The 15,711-nt window shown below is 38.7% G+C and overlaps 1 protein-coding gene across 4 annotated transcripts; it reads right to left on the bottom strand.

Moving 5' to 3' along the window:
• Positions 1-218: 218 nt before the first annotated feature.
• Positions 219-15,032, bottom strand: DRAM1 (DNA damage regulated autophagy modulator 1). 4 transcript variants are annotated; one of them, XM_040595717.1, is made up of 8 exons: positions 14,655-14,706; positions 11,944-12,072; positions 9,355-9,422; positions 7,903-8,045; positions 6,317-6,494; positions 5,195-5,253; positions 3,737-3,829; positions 219-1,533 (listed from the first exon to the last, which is right to left on the bottom strand). In XM_040595717.1, exons 2-8 carry the CDS (start codon positions 12,015-12,017, stop codon positions 1,489-1,491), a joined length of 660 nt encoding a protein of 219 aa, XP_040451651.1. In that variant the 5' UTR covers positions 12,018-12,072; positions 14,655-14,706; the 3' UTR covers positions 219-1,488. The 4 variants fall into 4 exon arrangements, with proteins under 4 accessions (XP_040451651.1, XP_040451647.1, XP_040451649.1 ...); XM_040595713.1 differs by lacking the exon at positions 11,944-12,072 and having other exon boundaries at positions 14,655-15,029; XM_040595715.1 differs by lacking the exon at positions 14,655-14,706 and having other exon boundaries at positions 11,944-14,602.
• Positions 15,033-15,711: the final 679 nt, after the last annotated feature.

The raw sequence follows: 15,711 nt of genomic DNA, 5'->3' as shown, positions 1-15,711 counted from the left end.
TCTGGTCTTCACTTGAAGGAACGTGTGTCCTGGCAGGACAGCTAATCAGCAAGACCTAAGTCTTGCATTTAGTCAGTACTGGAGTTGATTTTTAACAGAATTGTAATTATAAACATCTGCAAGATAACTTGAATATTGTGGAAAGTAAATCTGCCAGTGAAAAACATTTTTACTATTTTTATTTTGAAGTACTTATAAAGAAAACATGGACTCTTAAGTTGTGAAACAGCTGAATTTAATACAGTTTAAAATACATATTAAAGGAAATATCAACAGATGACTAGTGTTAAGACATCACTATCCAAAACACACATTTGTTTTATCTCATGAAAAATTAGAAATCACCAATATTTCTGCATAAACTGTGATAGACCATGGTAAATGTAATTTTCAGAGAGCTTGATTGATAGCTAAGTGGTTAATGCACTAAATGGAGGTAGTGAATCAATCCACAAAAGACCCTTTTGCCTCCAGATAATTGCAACGTGCCTTTCCAAGTCTTTCATTACAGAAGTAAGTTTATAGCAGCAAATATGCCGTATCTTCACTACAGAAGCTCTCCAGGATTTTTTTTCATGTTTTATAGATGTACAATACTCATACACATACAACTGAACACCTGAGAAGAACTGGTGCCTCTTCCTCTTTGCCATTCAATCCCAATGACTTTTTGGAAGCCCTCTTCATTCCATCACTGTAGGTTAAAACACAGGCTGGAGAGCTTCTGCTTTGTATTAACCAAATTGCAGTTCTCTTTAGCAGATCATGCATAACTGTAAATTTACTTTCTATTCCCACCAGTTTTAAGCTTCCTACAGCCAGCAGTGCATAAAGGGGAAAAAGGAGTAGACTTTTACAACATACATTAGAGTGATGATTAGAAAACCTCTTTCAAGCAGTAGTTTAAACTTCTCCTAGGATTCGCATTTGTGTACAGTGTCCACTATCAGAAACGTGTAGCATAGTGTTGCCACGTACTAACTGCAAATTTCTAGTCCTGAAACAAAGATGCCCACTTCTGCTTACACCTTCCTCCACAGTCCTTGCAACTCAATAGAGCGGGAATTCAGCCTTAGTGTTTTCATTGTCTTTAAACTTTCCTAACTATTTGCAAAATGTACTTTCTGAAGGTTAAAACTAATGTGACTAATCAGACTATAACAAATAAAAAAGTACGGATACGTCCAAAAAGGGAACAGCTGAGGAGATCAAAGTCTTTGAATGACTTTCAGGTGCTTCTACAGATTGCTTCTATTACAGTATATTTAATATATCAAACATTATAAAAATACAAAATATTGCAAAAAGGTAGCAGGAACATTACTGTGAATTTTTAAAATGTTTAGTGGATGTTGTTATAGATGTTGCGGAGATAATGGCATGGGTTCTTTATAGAACTTTATAAATCCCTATCCCTGTGCAACATTTTTCTGTAAGTAAAAAGAAACCTAGAATATTCATATATAAAAAATATAAATTTTTCCACTATCAGGAGTCTTCACGTATTTCTGTTGATATCCTTAAAGAAACTCTCTAAAAGAAAAATAAAACAAGATCAGCTTAAGATAAATTAATTTTACAGTTCTGTGATATAAAGTACATGAAGATAAAACAAAAAATGTATTTAAGTGAAATGCATACAGTAAGAAATTAAGAAAAAAGAAGGCTTATTTTTCTTAGAGTCTGGTGTTTGTTTTTTCTGAATTAATAGTCTGGCTTTCTGTGAGTACGGGTTAGGACAAAAAGAGGATAGAGATAGTACCTTTCTGTCATTGTCAAACACTAACATTGGGTTTCATGCTATTATATAGCCTGTAATTTAAAATGTCTGCATTTCTGTTTAGTTTAATTCCATCACTTCCTCTTATTTATTATGTTCACAATATTGATATAGTTAAACTTTCAGTGTTGAACACTTCTATGGTCTGAAGCAGACTTATCAACTAATTTAGCTAGTCTGCGGACTACAGCATTCTTTGCAAATATGTATCTCCAAGGGAAAAGCTTGGCTTTTGAGAAAAGAGATGCCATCATATATCTAGACATCAGAGAGTGATGGACTGGCAATAAACACCTCCCCCCTAAAATGGTAAATTTAATGATGCATGCATTTCTGAATGGTACTTTAATATTTTTGTCAGCTTTAGCAGGCAATTATATGCCTTTAAGATTGCATACTTTTGAACAATTATTGTTTCTTAAAAAAGCATTTTGTTCTGTAGAACTTAGCTTTTTTATTATTATTATTATGGGAAGGCCCTACAACCATAGTCTATGCAGTACTCTCAGTCAAAAGTAAACAGATGTAGAAATGTTTGCTATCAGTTAGCAAAATGTATGTTAACTCTGAATTCTTAGTTGAAAATTGATTTCTGTATATGCTTATGAATGTTACGTAGAGATTATATGTAAGTATTAACCACTTCCATGCTGAGCAAGCACATAAGTGAAGACGCAATTAAATTATAAATTAACTACAAATTTTTACACGATCTGATGTCAAACTTTGATGCCAGAGGACTTAGAGGGTTCTCATTATTTTTCCTCCCTTCCCACTTCCAGAAATTCTGGATATGGTTTCCAGGAATTTATCACAGCACCAATTGGCTCACATATGTGATCTGAATTATTACTTCTACAGTTACACAAATGCTTGGATCTAGTTTTCGGCTTTCTGTGAGTCAATGGTATATATGAAAGACCTACATATGTGGTACAATACCTACAGTGATTACAACTGAGTTAGTTCATCTACGCAATTATGGTATAAAGCAGCAGTTCTCAGTCTTTTCTACCTTAAGCTCTCTACTCCAGTCTTGCAAAGATCCAACTATTTTATGGGGAAAAAAATCCAGAAGTCTGAGAAGGGTAAGGCGGTCACTATCCTCCAAACACCTACAACACCTACATTAATATCCAGGAGGTTTTGTCTGGAGTAATCTCCAGAAAGCACTTGCCATGAGCAATGTTTCTATTATTTTTTTTTAACAAGTTCTTTTGCCAAAGTTAAGCCTCACACACTGGTATTTCCAGCATTTTGTATCCCTGTACCAAACAAAAAACCCATGAAACACTGCAGCTAGAACATGCTGTGTAAACAACAAGAGCTGGGCAAGACAAAACTTGTGAAAGTAAGTTCAAGGCACACCTTTCACAATCATATAAAATTGTTTTCTTTTTAACTGATCTAATATTTTCTCTTCCTTAAAGTCAGTCTTGATGCATCACCAGATCCAGCTACACAAACCAGGTTTTCACGTCAATACTTTTTAAAAAGTGTTTTCTATTCTTTGAATTGTGAGGGAACATATATCAAAATGTGTAATTTTTAAAAAGAAAGTAAACATCTATGGTTGAAATGCATTGTATTATTATATAAAATCCGCCAGGTAGAAAGAAATGTAGTTTTAGTTGCATCATTTATTTTGGTATTGTTTCACCTTTAGAGGGCTTCTTTCTACAAAAAGATTGGTAAATAAGTAGAAGATACTAATTTACTGAATAATTTTCAAGACCAGACACCTACTAAACTGATATATAAAACAGATTTGTATGTTTTAAAACCCAGGGGAAAATATTCATTAGGTGGACAGAAATCAGTTCTGTGACTGATAAAATTTGTTTCTGTATGGCTTTGGTAATCTAGCTGAGATGAAGAATGGTAATTTTCTATTGTATTTGCTGTTATACAATTCATAGCACTTCTTAGTCACTACTAAAATATGTAGATACTAACCTGAAAATCTCTAATGAATGTTAAAAAGAAGAAGATAAACCCAAAGGCCACCGTCCATTCACAGATTGCACTCACAAAATGGTAAGTATAATCCTGACAGAATAAGACATTAAAAAAAAAAATCGAAGAAAAAATTAAACAAAATAACTGCAGAATGCTATAAAAATAGACTTTTCCCTCTGTAAATTCAACAAATATTCTAAGACTTACGACTCATCATCCCAGTACCCTGATGTATAAAAATCAATTCAGATTTAGTTTTTACAGATGGTAAGTATATTTATCAAGGTTGCATATGTTCCATTAAGCAACATATCTTGTGCCCTAACATAAAAATGTGCACTAACAAGAAAACTACAATTAGCACAAATTCAAGACATAGCTTGAATATAATTTGCACCTGATAAAAATGAGTTCTTATGCAAAGATACCAAAATGCCCGTATTCAAAACTTTTACTTAGAGCCATTGCATTCAGTAGTACTGTCCCTTACAGTAAATTCTCACATTTTAAAATGGACAGCTACCCTTATATGAGTTCCTGACAAGACCTTTGTTTTTAAGTAGATCATCATAGAAAATCTATGGAATATGACACAAACAGAATGTAAAGTGTTTCTTAATATGCCATCAAGAAATAGGTCACCTGTTTCAGTATAAACATTTTCTCATCCTTGCCATCTTCAGTGAAAGAAACCTCAAGAGGCAGATATTACTAAGATTACCGGCTTGTGAAGATTTATCCCACGGCTGCTTTGCCACTGTTTGGTTGAGGTGCATTTGTCAAATCTGCTTTCATTAAGCACTTCAAGCAGGATACACTCCTTGCATAATTCCACCTGCTTTTTGAATACCTCCATGTGGCAAAGTTTGTCCAAAAAGGAAATTTACCTTTCATAGATACCATTCTGAGAACACTGAAATCAATCCACATACCTAATATTAACTTTAGTATGCTCCATATCAGACCCCACAGTGTTTATCACAATAGTAAGGCCTATTTAATAAAGAATGGTGAAAAAGCTGAGAAAACAAATGTTGTAAAAAAACCCAAAAATTTCAAAATCAAAATTGGTTCACTTCTGTTCCATGTGTGAAGTTCATTTTCAAGAAATGTGACTATAAAAGGAAGTAGAACAACACACTTCTTCCAGAATTTTCTTTTTTTAAAAAACAATTTATTCTGTGGGTAAGTTTCAAATGCTTGGTTAAAACGAAAGTCTAACTCTCAAGACTGACCCATCCATGACAAGTTTTCTTACCCCAGCTGCAGACAGTTTTCTAATGAATAAATAACTGAAAACAAACATTGCACAGATCAGTGAGATTTCACAAATCTGTTTATGATAATGTACTATTTAAAGTCACTGAAGTTTTTGCTATACACTTTCAGATAAACATAACAGCATACCCCAAATAATATGATACAGGGTAAGTTCGCTATCTAATGATATTTTACCTTTTCACCTGGAATCCAATCAATTTTTGTCATGGAGATTTCTGAAGCAAACACAATCACTGGGAAAAAACAGCGTAAAGGAAGATATAAAACTTTACAGTGAGTAACAGAGAAAATGTCTCCTTACAAAAAAAGGCCCTCTTTCCCTGTTCTGTAACACAGGAGATCCTGAACAGCCAAAATATCAGATCAAAGTATTAAGAAGGCAAGTAAATTAAACACATTATTTGAAAGGTAACTGATAGCAGCAATCAAAACAAATTTCTGCAATAATAAAGGTTTCTGTGACTTCTTCCAAAGTACAGAGGGTAAGGAGAGACATTCCAAAACTTAGATCGCATTCGTGATTGAGAACTGTGGGAATAGAGTCCTGCATAGTTGGAAGGTTTTGTTGGAAGGAATGTTGGTTTCCATTGGTCCACAATAGGTGCCTTGACATATTTGTACAACCTCCTCTCAGGACTGCAGTCCTCTTTAAAAGCGCCTTCACAGCTGCTAAAACCAAAAGCAGGCTGTAGCTGCCTGGCTGATGTGATGATCTGCTGCGACCACTCTTCAACACTGGCAGATCACCTAAAGACCAATAAAATCAATGGGATGACTAATTTTAGCAGGCTGTGGGAAAAGGCAACAAGTGTATTGAGCGTGTCTCTATGGGAGGCATCTAGTGAAACCAAGCACCAACCAGCACGATCAAAAGCATCCGCTTAGGCTTGAAGGAAATCTTGTGTATGCCAACTGTATTTTATATATTCGTATGTTAGGTTCATTTTAGAAGTGGTGTCCCCCTTTTCCAGGCCCTTCTCCGTACCCTTCTTCAAATGAAGGAAGTTGGAAGGTTGGTCTAGCTTAATTATTGTATGATCCTATGAAGAACACTGGGGCATTAGATTTAAATATACCGCTGACAGAAGAGATACAGCTTTTTAGAAGACCCTGAAGCCCATCTTTGTGCTATTAATGGTGTCTCGACATGCTATATGCATTATTATAGCAGAAATATTAGATAGCCCTAAGCCAAGATTGTAACCTCATTTTCATCCTTAATCAGCAATGGTTTAACTTAAAAGGAAAATCATGAACGCATAAAGAGAAAATCATGGGATACACCATAAAGGATACTGGGAATGAAAGCAATGCATGATATTACAGATATGGCCATCCTTATGTGACACACAAAGTAAGTGTTCCATTGTGGACAGGACTTGTAAGAGATTATAGACTGAAGTGTAATGTATACAACACCGGAGCCAAACGCCACCAAAGCTCCTATGTCATGGACACTGGGAACAGACAGCTCCTGGAAAGAGAATCAGCACAATGGTTAGCTGCTACTATTTGTACAGGGGTAGGAATCAATGAGCCCTGAGAAGACAGTAGATACATTATGCTGGGCATGTACAAACAATGGGAATTAGTCCCTTCTCCCAACAGTCTACATAGGGAAGATGAAAGGAAATGGAAAAAGAGTAGCTCAGCGAGGTTAACTAACCATGTCCAAAGCCCAGGTCAAAGTCCTTTCCCGTGTTCACATAAAAGCATAGATCAATTTTAGTACTGTTCAACAGCTGGTCTATTACCAATTACAGTTTCCACAAACAGGAAATGGCTTGTGCTTTTCTTAAGATGTTCCTATACCTCCTTCATCCCTTTAAGTTATCAAAGATTTTCATCATTTTGCATTGGAAGTCTAATCTGCATTTGTGTGGCCATACTCTAACTGGCATGATAAAGTTTCATGGCATCTGTTCTAACTAGTGACTGCTGTAGCTCCACCCCACACCCTCAGTGGCAAGCCACAAGGCTCCAGGAAATAAGTCAGCAGAAAATCAGTTATATATTTAAAAAACCCCAAACTGCTGCCTAAAATAAGCTCTTGATATGAAGGTCTTAACACTGTCAGACTCTTGAATTATTCAACCCCCTTACTCTTCCGCACATCATCAGCCACTTCTATTCAAGTTCCACAACAAGTGAAAATGTGTATAAAATTCCAGTATCACTATATGTGGCCTAAATTTTTACAATACCCTACCTATGGAAGATTCTGTCCTTTAAAACACAAACAAGCAGAGTAGATATCCCGTAACAAAACAGATTAAGATTCAAGAGAAATTATTGTATTCTAAATATTTCAAAAATTACAGATACAGAGTTATGCCACCTTGGAATCCAGTCTCAGACAGGTAAATTAGCTTTAAAGCTCCTTTCTGTCACCAGAGCATAGCAAAACTTGTGCTATGATCTGACCTACTACAGGCTATTTTACTGATTTGTGAAAACACATCTATATCCTTTCATTACATATTTTAATGTCTTTCCTGTCTGGAGACCATTGTTTTGTCTGTCTGGTAATGCTGATTACGTTCACATGCTTTTTTAAATTTGGAATTCTTTTAAATTTTAAATTCATAGTAAAAATTTTACAGCAAAAGCTTCCATATTAAGTATTCTAGTGCAGACATGTTACAAGACAAGCACACATAAAACCCGTTACTGACATAACTGCATAAACAAAAGATCTAGTATATAGAGAGAAAGCAGATCTGTCTTTTTAAAGCTACTGGAAAAGGCAGGAACAAGAAAGACATTCTTACTCCATTTGCCAAGTGTCCACACTGGGATAAAATTAACAATTTTATCTATTTGATTTTTTAACTGAGAAAACAACTTCAGTTTCATTTATGATATTAAATTTATGGTCATACCTGAAAAGTTGCAACTATGCCCATTCCAATACAGCCCATCAATCCAATACACAATGAAAACACGTTGCACGAAGACCTAACAAAGTGTGATGACTCATTTTGCTTCTCTATTAATAAATACCTGATGTACATTGTAATTACACCTGAAAACCAAAAAATACATATTTTGTTCAATGATTATGCATTGCTTATATTTTAACACCTAGCCCTTTAACACATTAGCATACAGAATAAAATTATAAGCATAACACAACAAATACTACTACCTTTACTGGGGTGAAGAAAGGTAGTGAATTTCAAGTGTATTACTTCCAGATAGAAATGTCTTAACATTGTACATCAAAGCTATCTAGAAATAATTGCACATCACTTCAAGAAAAACACTAATTTAAATCCCATTCTCCTGTGTGTTTTAGGCACAGAGGCACTGGCATTCCACATTAGGAACAGATGTTACAGGGAGATGAACCATAAAAGTGGGAGAATTTATTCTGCTCTGATATGCAGTCTTGTACCAGAACTACATCTCCTTATAATGGATGCCCTGAAGAATTAATACAGTTTGGTGGAGTGTAAACAGAAATAAAAATATAACTAGCTGTGTATCCAGAAAATACTTTCAAAGCTCTGGGGCCAATTCTGGCTGTTCTTTAGTACAACAGCACCCCCAAACCCCTACACACAGATTTTATTCTAGCCTGTGTGACCCCAATATGCAGTCCACTCCTGACAACCACCTCTACTGAATGAGAAGATCGTGGTTCATCAGGATATAATAATCTGTAGACTGTATTTCACGGTTCAGTAACACAGAACACAGTTTCAGTCTATGTACATTTGGAAAAACAAATCAGGTAACTTTCCAGGCACGAGGTTATACGAAACACATCGAGATAGTGTGACTGAATGAGGTTCTTAGAAAAGGTAGAATATGTGATTTTTACTTTACATGAAGGCCATCATAGACTACATGTACACAGAGGTACAGAGCTCTTGATCCTTCATACCTAAATGTGAACAGAAAATGCCAAACCTCACGATTCAAGGTCAGTAGACATTTAGTAGAGGAGTAGGCATCTTGTGGAGGAAACCAGGTGTTGCTTCAACACTGTTCTTCCCTTTGCTGCAGCATCCTAGAACTTCATGTCTCCCTACATCAAAGATACAGTTTTTGCAAAGTAATGATGCCATCTTTCTTCCACTTTCTATTTCCAGCTGCATTGACTACTTTGCACTGATGAGATGATCTTAAAATAGACAGAAGCGCCTCTAAGCCTGCACTTACTGACCCTAAGGGCCTGGCCCTCTAGGTATAACTTCCAACTGTCTGATACTACCATTTCACAGTGGAGTAGTTCTTCTGCAGAATATTGTATAGACTGCAATGTAAGCAGACAGCTTTTGCTAGTTTTCATTTCTGTGCTGTGTTCAAAATGAGTATCTTATACATACCTAAAAGTGCTGAAATATTAATCATAAAACCAAAGATACCACTCTCTGGAGGTTTAGTTCCAGTGTCACTGAAGCAGGAAGAGAAAGAAATTAGAAGTTAATTTAGATCCGTGAAACATAACTGACATGTACACATGAAACCCCAGGAGAAAAGTAACTTATGTGAACTGCTGCTATGTGCGTAAGACATTTAAATATATAAATTGGAATGTTGTCTGCTGCACACTTTAAGCTCCATTTGTAGTACTGAATCTTTTTTTTTTAGAAAGAAATCAGATTTTTAGCACACTATTTGAACTGTATTTCTTCCTTTTTTGTATGCAATATGCAGGGATGTGACAGAGTGATACTTCGATCATGAATGACATAAACTATTACATAAATAACATTTTAAAAATTACATTTCTTTTACCTGCTAACATCATGATAGTAGAGTAAAACATATCTAATGCATTCAGTATCCTAAGATGTGAGAGAATTGGGCTTTACTACCTGATTTGTTTGAAAGGACTTTACCCCATGAGAGCAATTGCATTCCAATGCTCAGGAAGCTTCTTAGGCACAGTTTAATTTACTAATATAGATAGAGCTTAAGAGTACTCTATGAGCAAGCTAATGTAAGTCTCTTCTGCTGAAGCAATTCATCCTTATAGGGGATAATTAGAAATTCACTGGGACAGATGGAGCACGAGTGTGAGAATATCTACAGAACTGATACACATACATAAATGTATACATATATATGAAAAATGTATACATATATACAAAATATGTTACGTAGAAAACAGAATACCTTCATCATAGAATCCTCTTCCCTCTTTTCCCTTCATATGTGCAAACACCCAACCCAGAGAATGCCCTTTCCTTGCTGGAAGGACATACTCTTGGGACTACATGGGTTCAAGTTCCCTCAAACAGAACTTTTTTATACAAGGTGAGTGCTCTGTTGAAAGAAGAATACTGTGATGCCATCACCTCTTTACGCTATTTTTTCTTGTCTAACGTACAATCAGTTGATATCTATTTGATCAGGGTCTGTTGGGCAAGCCAATGGCAAACATGTAGCCCATAAATCTTTACATAATTTGGGTGTGAGCTGAGTTTTCAGTTACTCAGCAGTACCAGGAGGCACAACTGCGTGTGTAAACACAGGCACCCAAGGAACTCTACTGTCAGAAACATAAAACATGTAAGCTAATTCAAAGCTCAGTGGAAACTGAGCAAAGATTCTGAGAACAAAACTTTTTCTTAGGTGTATGATGGGACAAGTAGGTACTAGCTAGAGGGGGTTTTATGTGATTCAAGAAGAGGAATACTCTTCATTCCAGCAGTGAGGCTGGATTAGTTTTCAGTGTTAAACTTCTAAACCTACCACTGCATACAGCCAAAATGACAGGTGCTCAGCATGAATGCCTGCGCTTTTAACACCCAGAAGAGAAAGCACTCCCTACATAAGTAATCATTCTTACAGATTTTGACAATTTTGTTAAGTTCAAGCCAGGAAAGTATGACCACATTAAAACAGTTATTTTTTTAGAAGTTAATTATTTGCTCTCAACCCCTTTCTAAGTTACAGAAGCATTTCTGTAATCAGTTGCTAAGATGATTTGTCAAGAACGGGAGGAAGCTTAGGGTAAAGGGAGAATCCATTTCTATGAAAAACTGGTGCAAAAAATGGAGAAAAATCTTGTATTTCGTTTGACCAGATTGGTTCCAAAGTCTCAGATAACAAAAGCTTGGACCAGGCTTTTAGACAAGTTTTTACAACTTCTCAAGCATTCTGAATCCCTATTCATCTGAATTTTCTTGTTGTAATGCTTTCTGAAGACTTGCTCCAGCTTGTACTCTGTTTCGCTTTGATAGTGGAATTTATGAAAACAGTACAGTAACACTAATTTATTTTTTTTTTGTCTGACACTTTTGAAAATCTATGCTTCATTTAGCCCATTTTTAACATTCAACTTCACATCTTTTCCTCATGTTTCTGGCGTGTTTTCATTAATATCACAAAGGACTCCATTTAAAAAGTAGGCCACTTGTGACAATCTTGAAGGACTTTTGCAAACCAGAAAATGCTCTGTGCTAAGTACAGGACTGTGATCACTTCAAAGCTTTTGAAGGACCTTAGGTGAAAAAAGAACGGAATTGGCACATGCAAAGAAAGTCACTTGAAGTTCTTGGAACACTTCACATCATAAGAGCAATCCAAATAACCTGAAATTGCACTGAACTCCATTCATTTTTTAATTAAAGCTTTTCTCAACGTAAATCTTCATAGATGAACTTTGCTGTTGTTGATTTTGAAACTCAATAATCTTAGATGTATGCTTTCAAGAAACTTCATACCAAGAATACGGTATCATATCTGCAATGTATTTACAAACTACTGCACTGGACTTTTAGGGACACAGTCTTTTTAATCCCATATTTTGCACTAAAAAACCTCTGAAGCTAAATGAAGACTTAGGTACATTCTTGTTTCACTTCTGGTCTGCTCCTTTGAAAAAAAATACTATTTTTAACTGTTACTTTGTTTTCATGAAAAAGAAAAAAGCAAATGGCACAAATGAAACAAAACCGTGTGCTCACTTATTTGCAATGGCGCACAGGTAAGAACAACCACCATGGAAAAGACAAGGAACCCTGTATGAAAATGACAGCATTTTTGTGTCACCATCTCATATAGTAGAACTCTACAGTCAAACAGTCTTCTCAAGACTGGAAAGACAAGAAGGAAGAGGAGACAGGGAAAAAATATTTTAGGACCAAAAGACTCATGATCATCTAATTTTCTTCACAGTTATCATAAACTATTTCTCTCCAAACTGAAGTCCCACATTTTTAAAGCAGGAAGATTATATTCTGCCTGCAGGGATTCTGACTGATCCAGAGGTACTAACTGGCAGCAAATACCTTAAGGAAAATTCCCTTTATTCTTTCAATGAGAATTCAAACCACCAAACAGCCACCCCAGCACATCCAAATTAGTTTGGATTTTGAGTAGCATGAGGAAAAGAGCTAATTTGGGCACAATCTAATCATCTTTCAGGCCTCAGCTGCTAGAAAATTAAAAAATCATATTCATTTTTATTTAGCCAGAAATGTATTTATATGGTTTGCTTGATGAGACATTAGGACAGTTTCAATGACAAATTTAGATGTGGTCTTTCTCTCATTGTGATAGCTGTTACATGGTACACAAATAAAATAAACAAGTTACTTCAAGGCATATACCGGGTATTTCAGGAATCTAAATAAGAGGTACAGAAATTTTGAACTAAAATTTGTCAGTATTTTTCTCCTTCATGTAAACGGAATTTCCCCATACAAGCTCTATTTAATTTTTATAGTTCATTTTAGGATATTGCACAACTGAAATGTTGCAACATTCTTCCTCTTTCTTTTTTATCACTCTAAGTTTCACTAAATCACGTTCTTAATCCCATGATTCAGCTTCTTAGGCTAAAGCAATAACCTGCAAAATAACAATATGAACTATGGTGTGACTGTTGGCCTGAGTACTTAGAAGGAATCATCATATTACTTCCAAATGCACCTTCTACAAAGATCATATGCTTAGACCACGCACCTTCAGAATTACTACAGATTGTTCACCAACAGTTAATGCATATCCTTAGTCCAACTGTTGTGCTAAAAGGTTGTAAAGTAAACTGTCTTTCAAAAAACTTCACTAGCAAATGCAGAGGGCCTGAAATGTGAGTGGGTTTAATGTTTTTTTTAATCACTCGCACAGCCTTATACATCTGGGGGTTTTTTAGGGTATGCAGACATTTACTGTGATTCCTTAGTTGAAGGATAAAAATTATCTTTTCAGTGAGATGTTCAGTTATATTAATATAACTATGGCAGCTGTGATACATTCATCAGAGTTATACAGCTGTGATTTGCAGGTTTGATCTACCTCTTTAAAAAGAATAACACAACTGAGATATCTTGGTTGTCAAAAACTTGACTGCAAACACAATTACACAGAAAAAAAACCCTACTATTCTCTCATATGTTTTATTCAAAGACATGGCTTCAACATAAGAAACACCATTTGTCAAATTTCTTACTACAGGACCTCAAAATCCTTCTGAGCACAAACCATGAACTCAGTGTGGACACAGTTATATCAAATAGTTTATTTTTCTTGGTTAGAAATGTATAAATTGCACTGATTACAAGCACTCTTACGTCAGTAAAACTGTGTATGTAATCAAGGAAGAGCATGAATATAACCACAGCTGTTAAGGCAGTAGGGTATTTGTGCATGTGCAAGAACAAGGCTTTCCAAAAACTGAGTCCAGATTTGGGTAGATAATCTTAAAAAAATTTGCTGACATAAGCATGAAGCCAAACTTTCTTTGGCTCAGTTTGAATGAAGTTCAACTTTCTTGTGGGCTCCAGTGTCATTTGCACCATCTCACTTGCTTATGGTGACAGACCCTAATTTTCAATCAAATTTACGTGTATGTACAGATCAGATTAGCAGCCTTCTGAAATTGTGCACATCCATAAGGCCCTTCAAGGAATTAGGTCTTGGTGTACCTTGAAAAAAATATTTTAAAGCCTTTTTTAATATCTTCTATATATCAGAGACCAGTCTTGACTTTCTGGCTTACCTTTAATCTATTCAGAGCTAAATACTAGTAATTTCAGAGCTCAGATTTAAATGTTAACATAAGCCAATGTATAAACAATGATTTATACAGAACTGCACTTAAATGACTAAAGGTTATAGAAAAGTGATGCCAGTCACCTCTCTGGGAGCCTTTTACACTAATTGTCCCGATGCTGAAATTTTAAAAATGCATGTCTGTGGGTGTGAGTGTCCTACAAAAGCTACTGTAGGGCTTCCAGTCCTGTCACCATCTGATGCACTTGGGCCAGTCCTGGAGTTACACAATCAAAACTACATTTCCACCGCTTACTCCTTAAGTTTAGCTGGGCCACACTTTGGCTCCTGTGGAAAACTCACTCAGGTCCTACCGTGTCCGTCAGCGCGGGGGTCCTGTGGCTCTCAGAGGGGCCGGGCAGCTGGAGGGGCGATGGGCCACTGGGGCGCACAGCGGGTCTTGCTCGGCTTCCCCTCACGGGGAGGCGCCGCCACCGCCGCCTCTCCCCCTGCGGGGACCCGCATCCCCACCGGGGGGCCCGGTCCCAGCTGGGGGAAGGCGCCGCGGACCCGGCGGGAAGGCCCCTCTGCACCTCCGGGCGAAGCCGCCGCCTCACAGCCCGGGCGTCACCCCCTGCGCCCCGCCGGCAGCTCGGCCGCTCCCGCCGCCCCCCCGCCTCACCTGATGTAGGGGACGAGGGGCTCGACGTGCCCCGCCAGCACGGCGATCGCATAGGAGATGATGAAGGAGGCCGAGGACCAGCTGACGAGCAAAGCGGGGACGAACGCCACGCCGGGCATACGGCACAGCATCACCGGCGGCCGCTCTGCCTGGGGCATCGGCGGCTGGGGCGGCAGCGCCCGGCCGGCCTCCGCGGCGGCGCCCTCAAGTCCCGGACCGGAGGACTTGCGGGACGCACCCACACGCACACACACCCCACAGACACACCGGCCGGTTCCCGGCCGCCCCACACGCCTCTTCCCCCGCCAGGCAGCGGCCGGCGCTGCCACCCCCGAGCGCCCGGCAGCCCCCGCCGCCCGCCGGCTCCCCTTCACTTTCGATTCTCCTCAGCGCTCCCCGCGGGGGGCAACGCCCGCGTCCGCCCCGCCCGCCGCGGCCAACGGCCCAGGCGGCCCGCCGAGCTGCCCCGGCCCGGGGGGCGAGGTGGGCCGGCCCAGGTGGTCCCGCTCGCCCTTCACCTGCGCCGGCACTTGGAAGCGCCCGGAGAGTTTCTGGCGGACGGCAGAAACTCTCCCCGCGCCCGCGGGCCCAGCGCCAGCGCGGCCCATCGCTGCGGGCCGCACAGCCCGGTCGGGGCAGGGAGGCGGGCTGTGCTGCCGGGGAGCCCTCCTCTGCGGCTGGGGGGCTGCCGGCGGCTTGGGCTGGCACAACTATCTTTAAAAGGAAAAGGATTTAAAAAGTGTTCACGTCTATCGCTGCGAGCTTCACAGCTTGTGCTCGCTGCGAGGCTGGCGAGAAGCCCACGGAGATCTTGGGGGGGTGGGTGGGGGGTAAGGATGGTGAGCCCCGTTAGCTGGGCTCAGAAACTCTGGGGTTTGAAGGTCTCGTGGAGTCCTACATGGCACAGAATGCATCCACCTGGGACTTTTCGTTCCAAGCACATCATGTAGCCTTGATCCACTGATCTTCTGGGGCATTGACTTTTTCACACGCTTAGAGGCAAACCACAGTTTAATTCAAAATCACGCTGTGTTCCGCATTTTTGCTTTGGTTTAAG

The sequence above is a fragment of the Falco naumanni genome, chromosome 5 (genome assembly GCF_017639655.2).
Source record: "Falco naumanni isolate bFalNau1 chromosome 5, bFalNau1.pat, whole genome shotgun sequence".
NCBI lineage: Eukaryota > Metazoa > Chordata > Aves > Falconiformes > Falconidae > Falco > Falco naumanni.
Note: the sequence above shows the minus strand (reverse complement) of the source record. Positions and strands in the feature narration are given on the sequence as shown.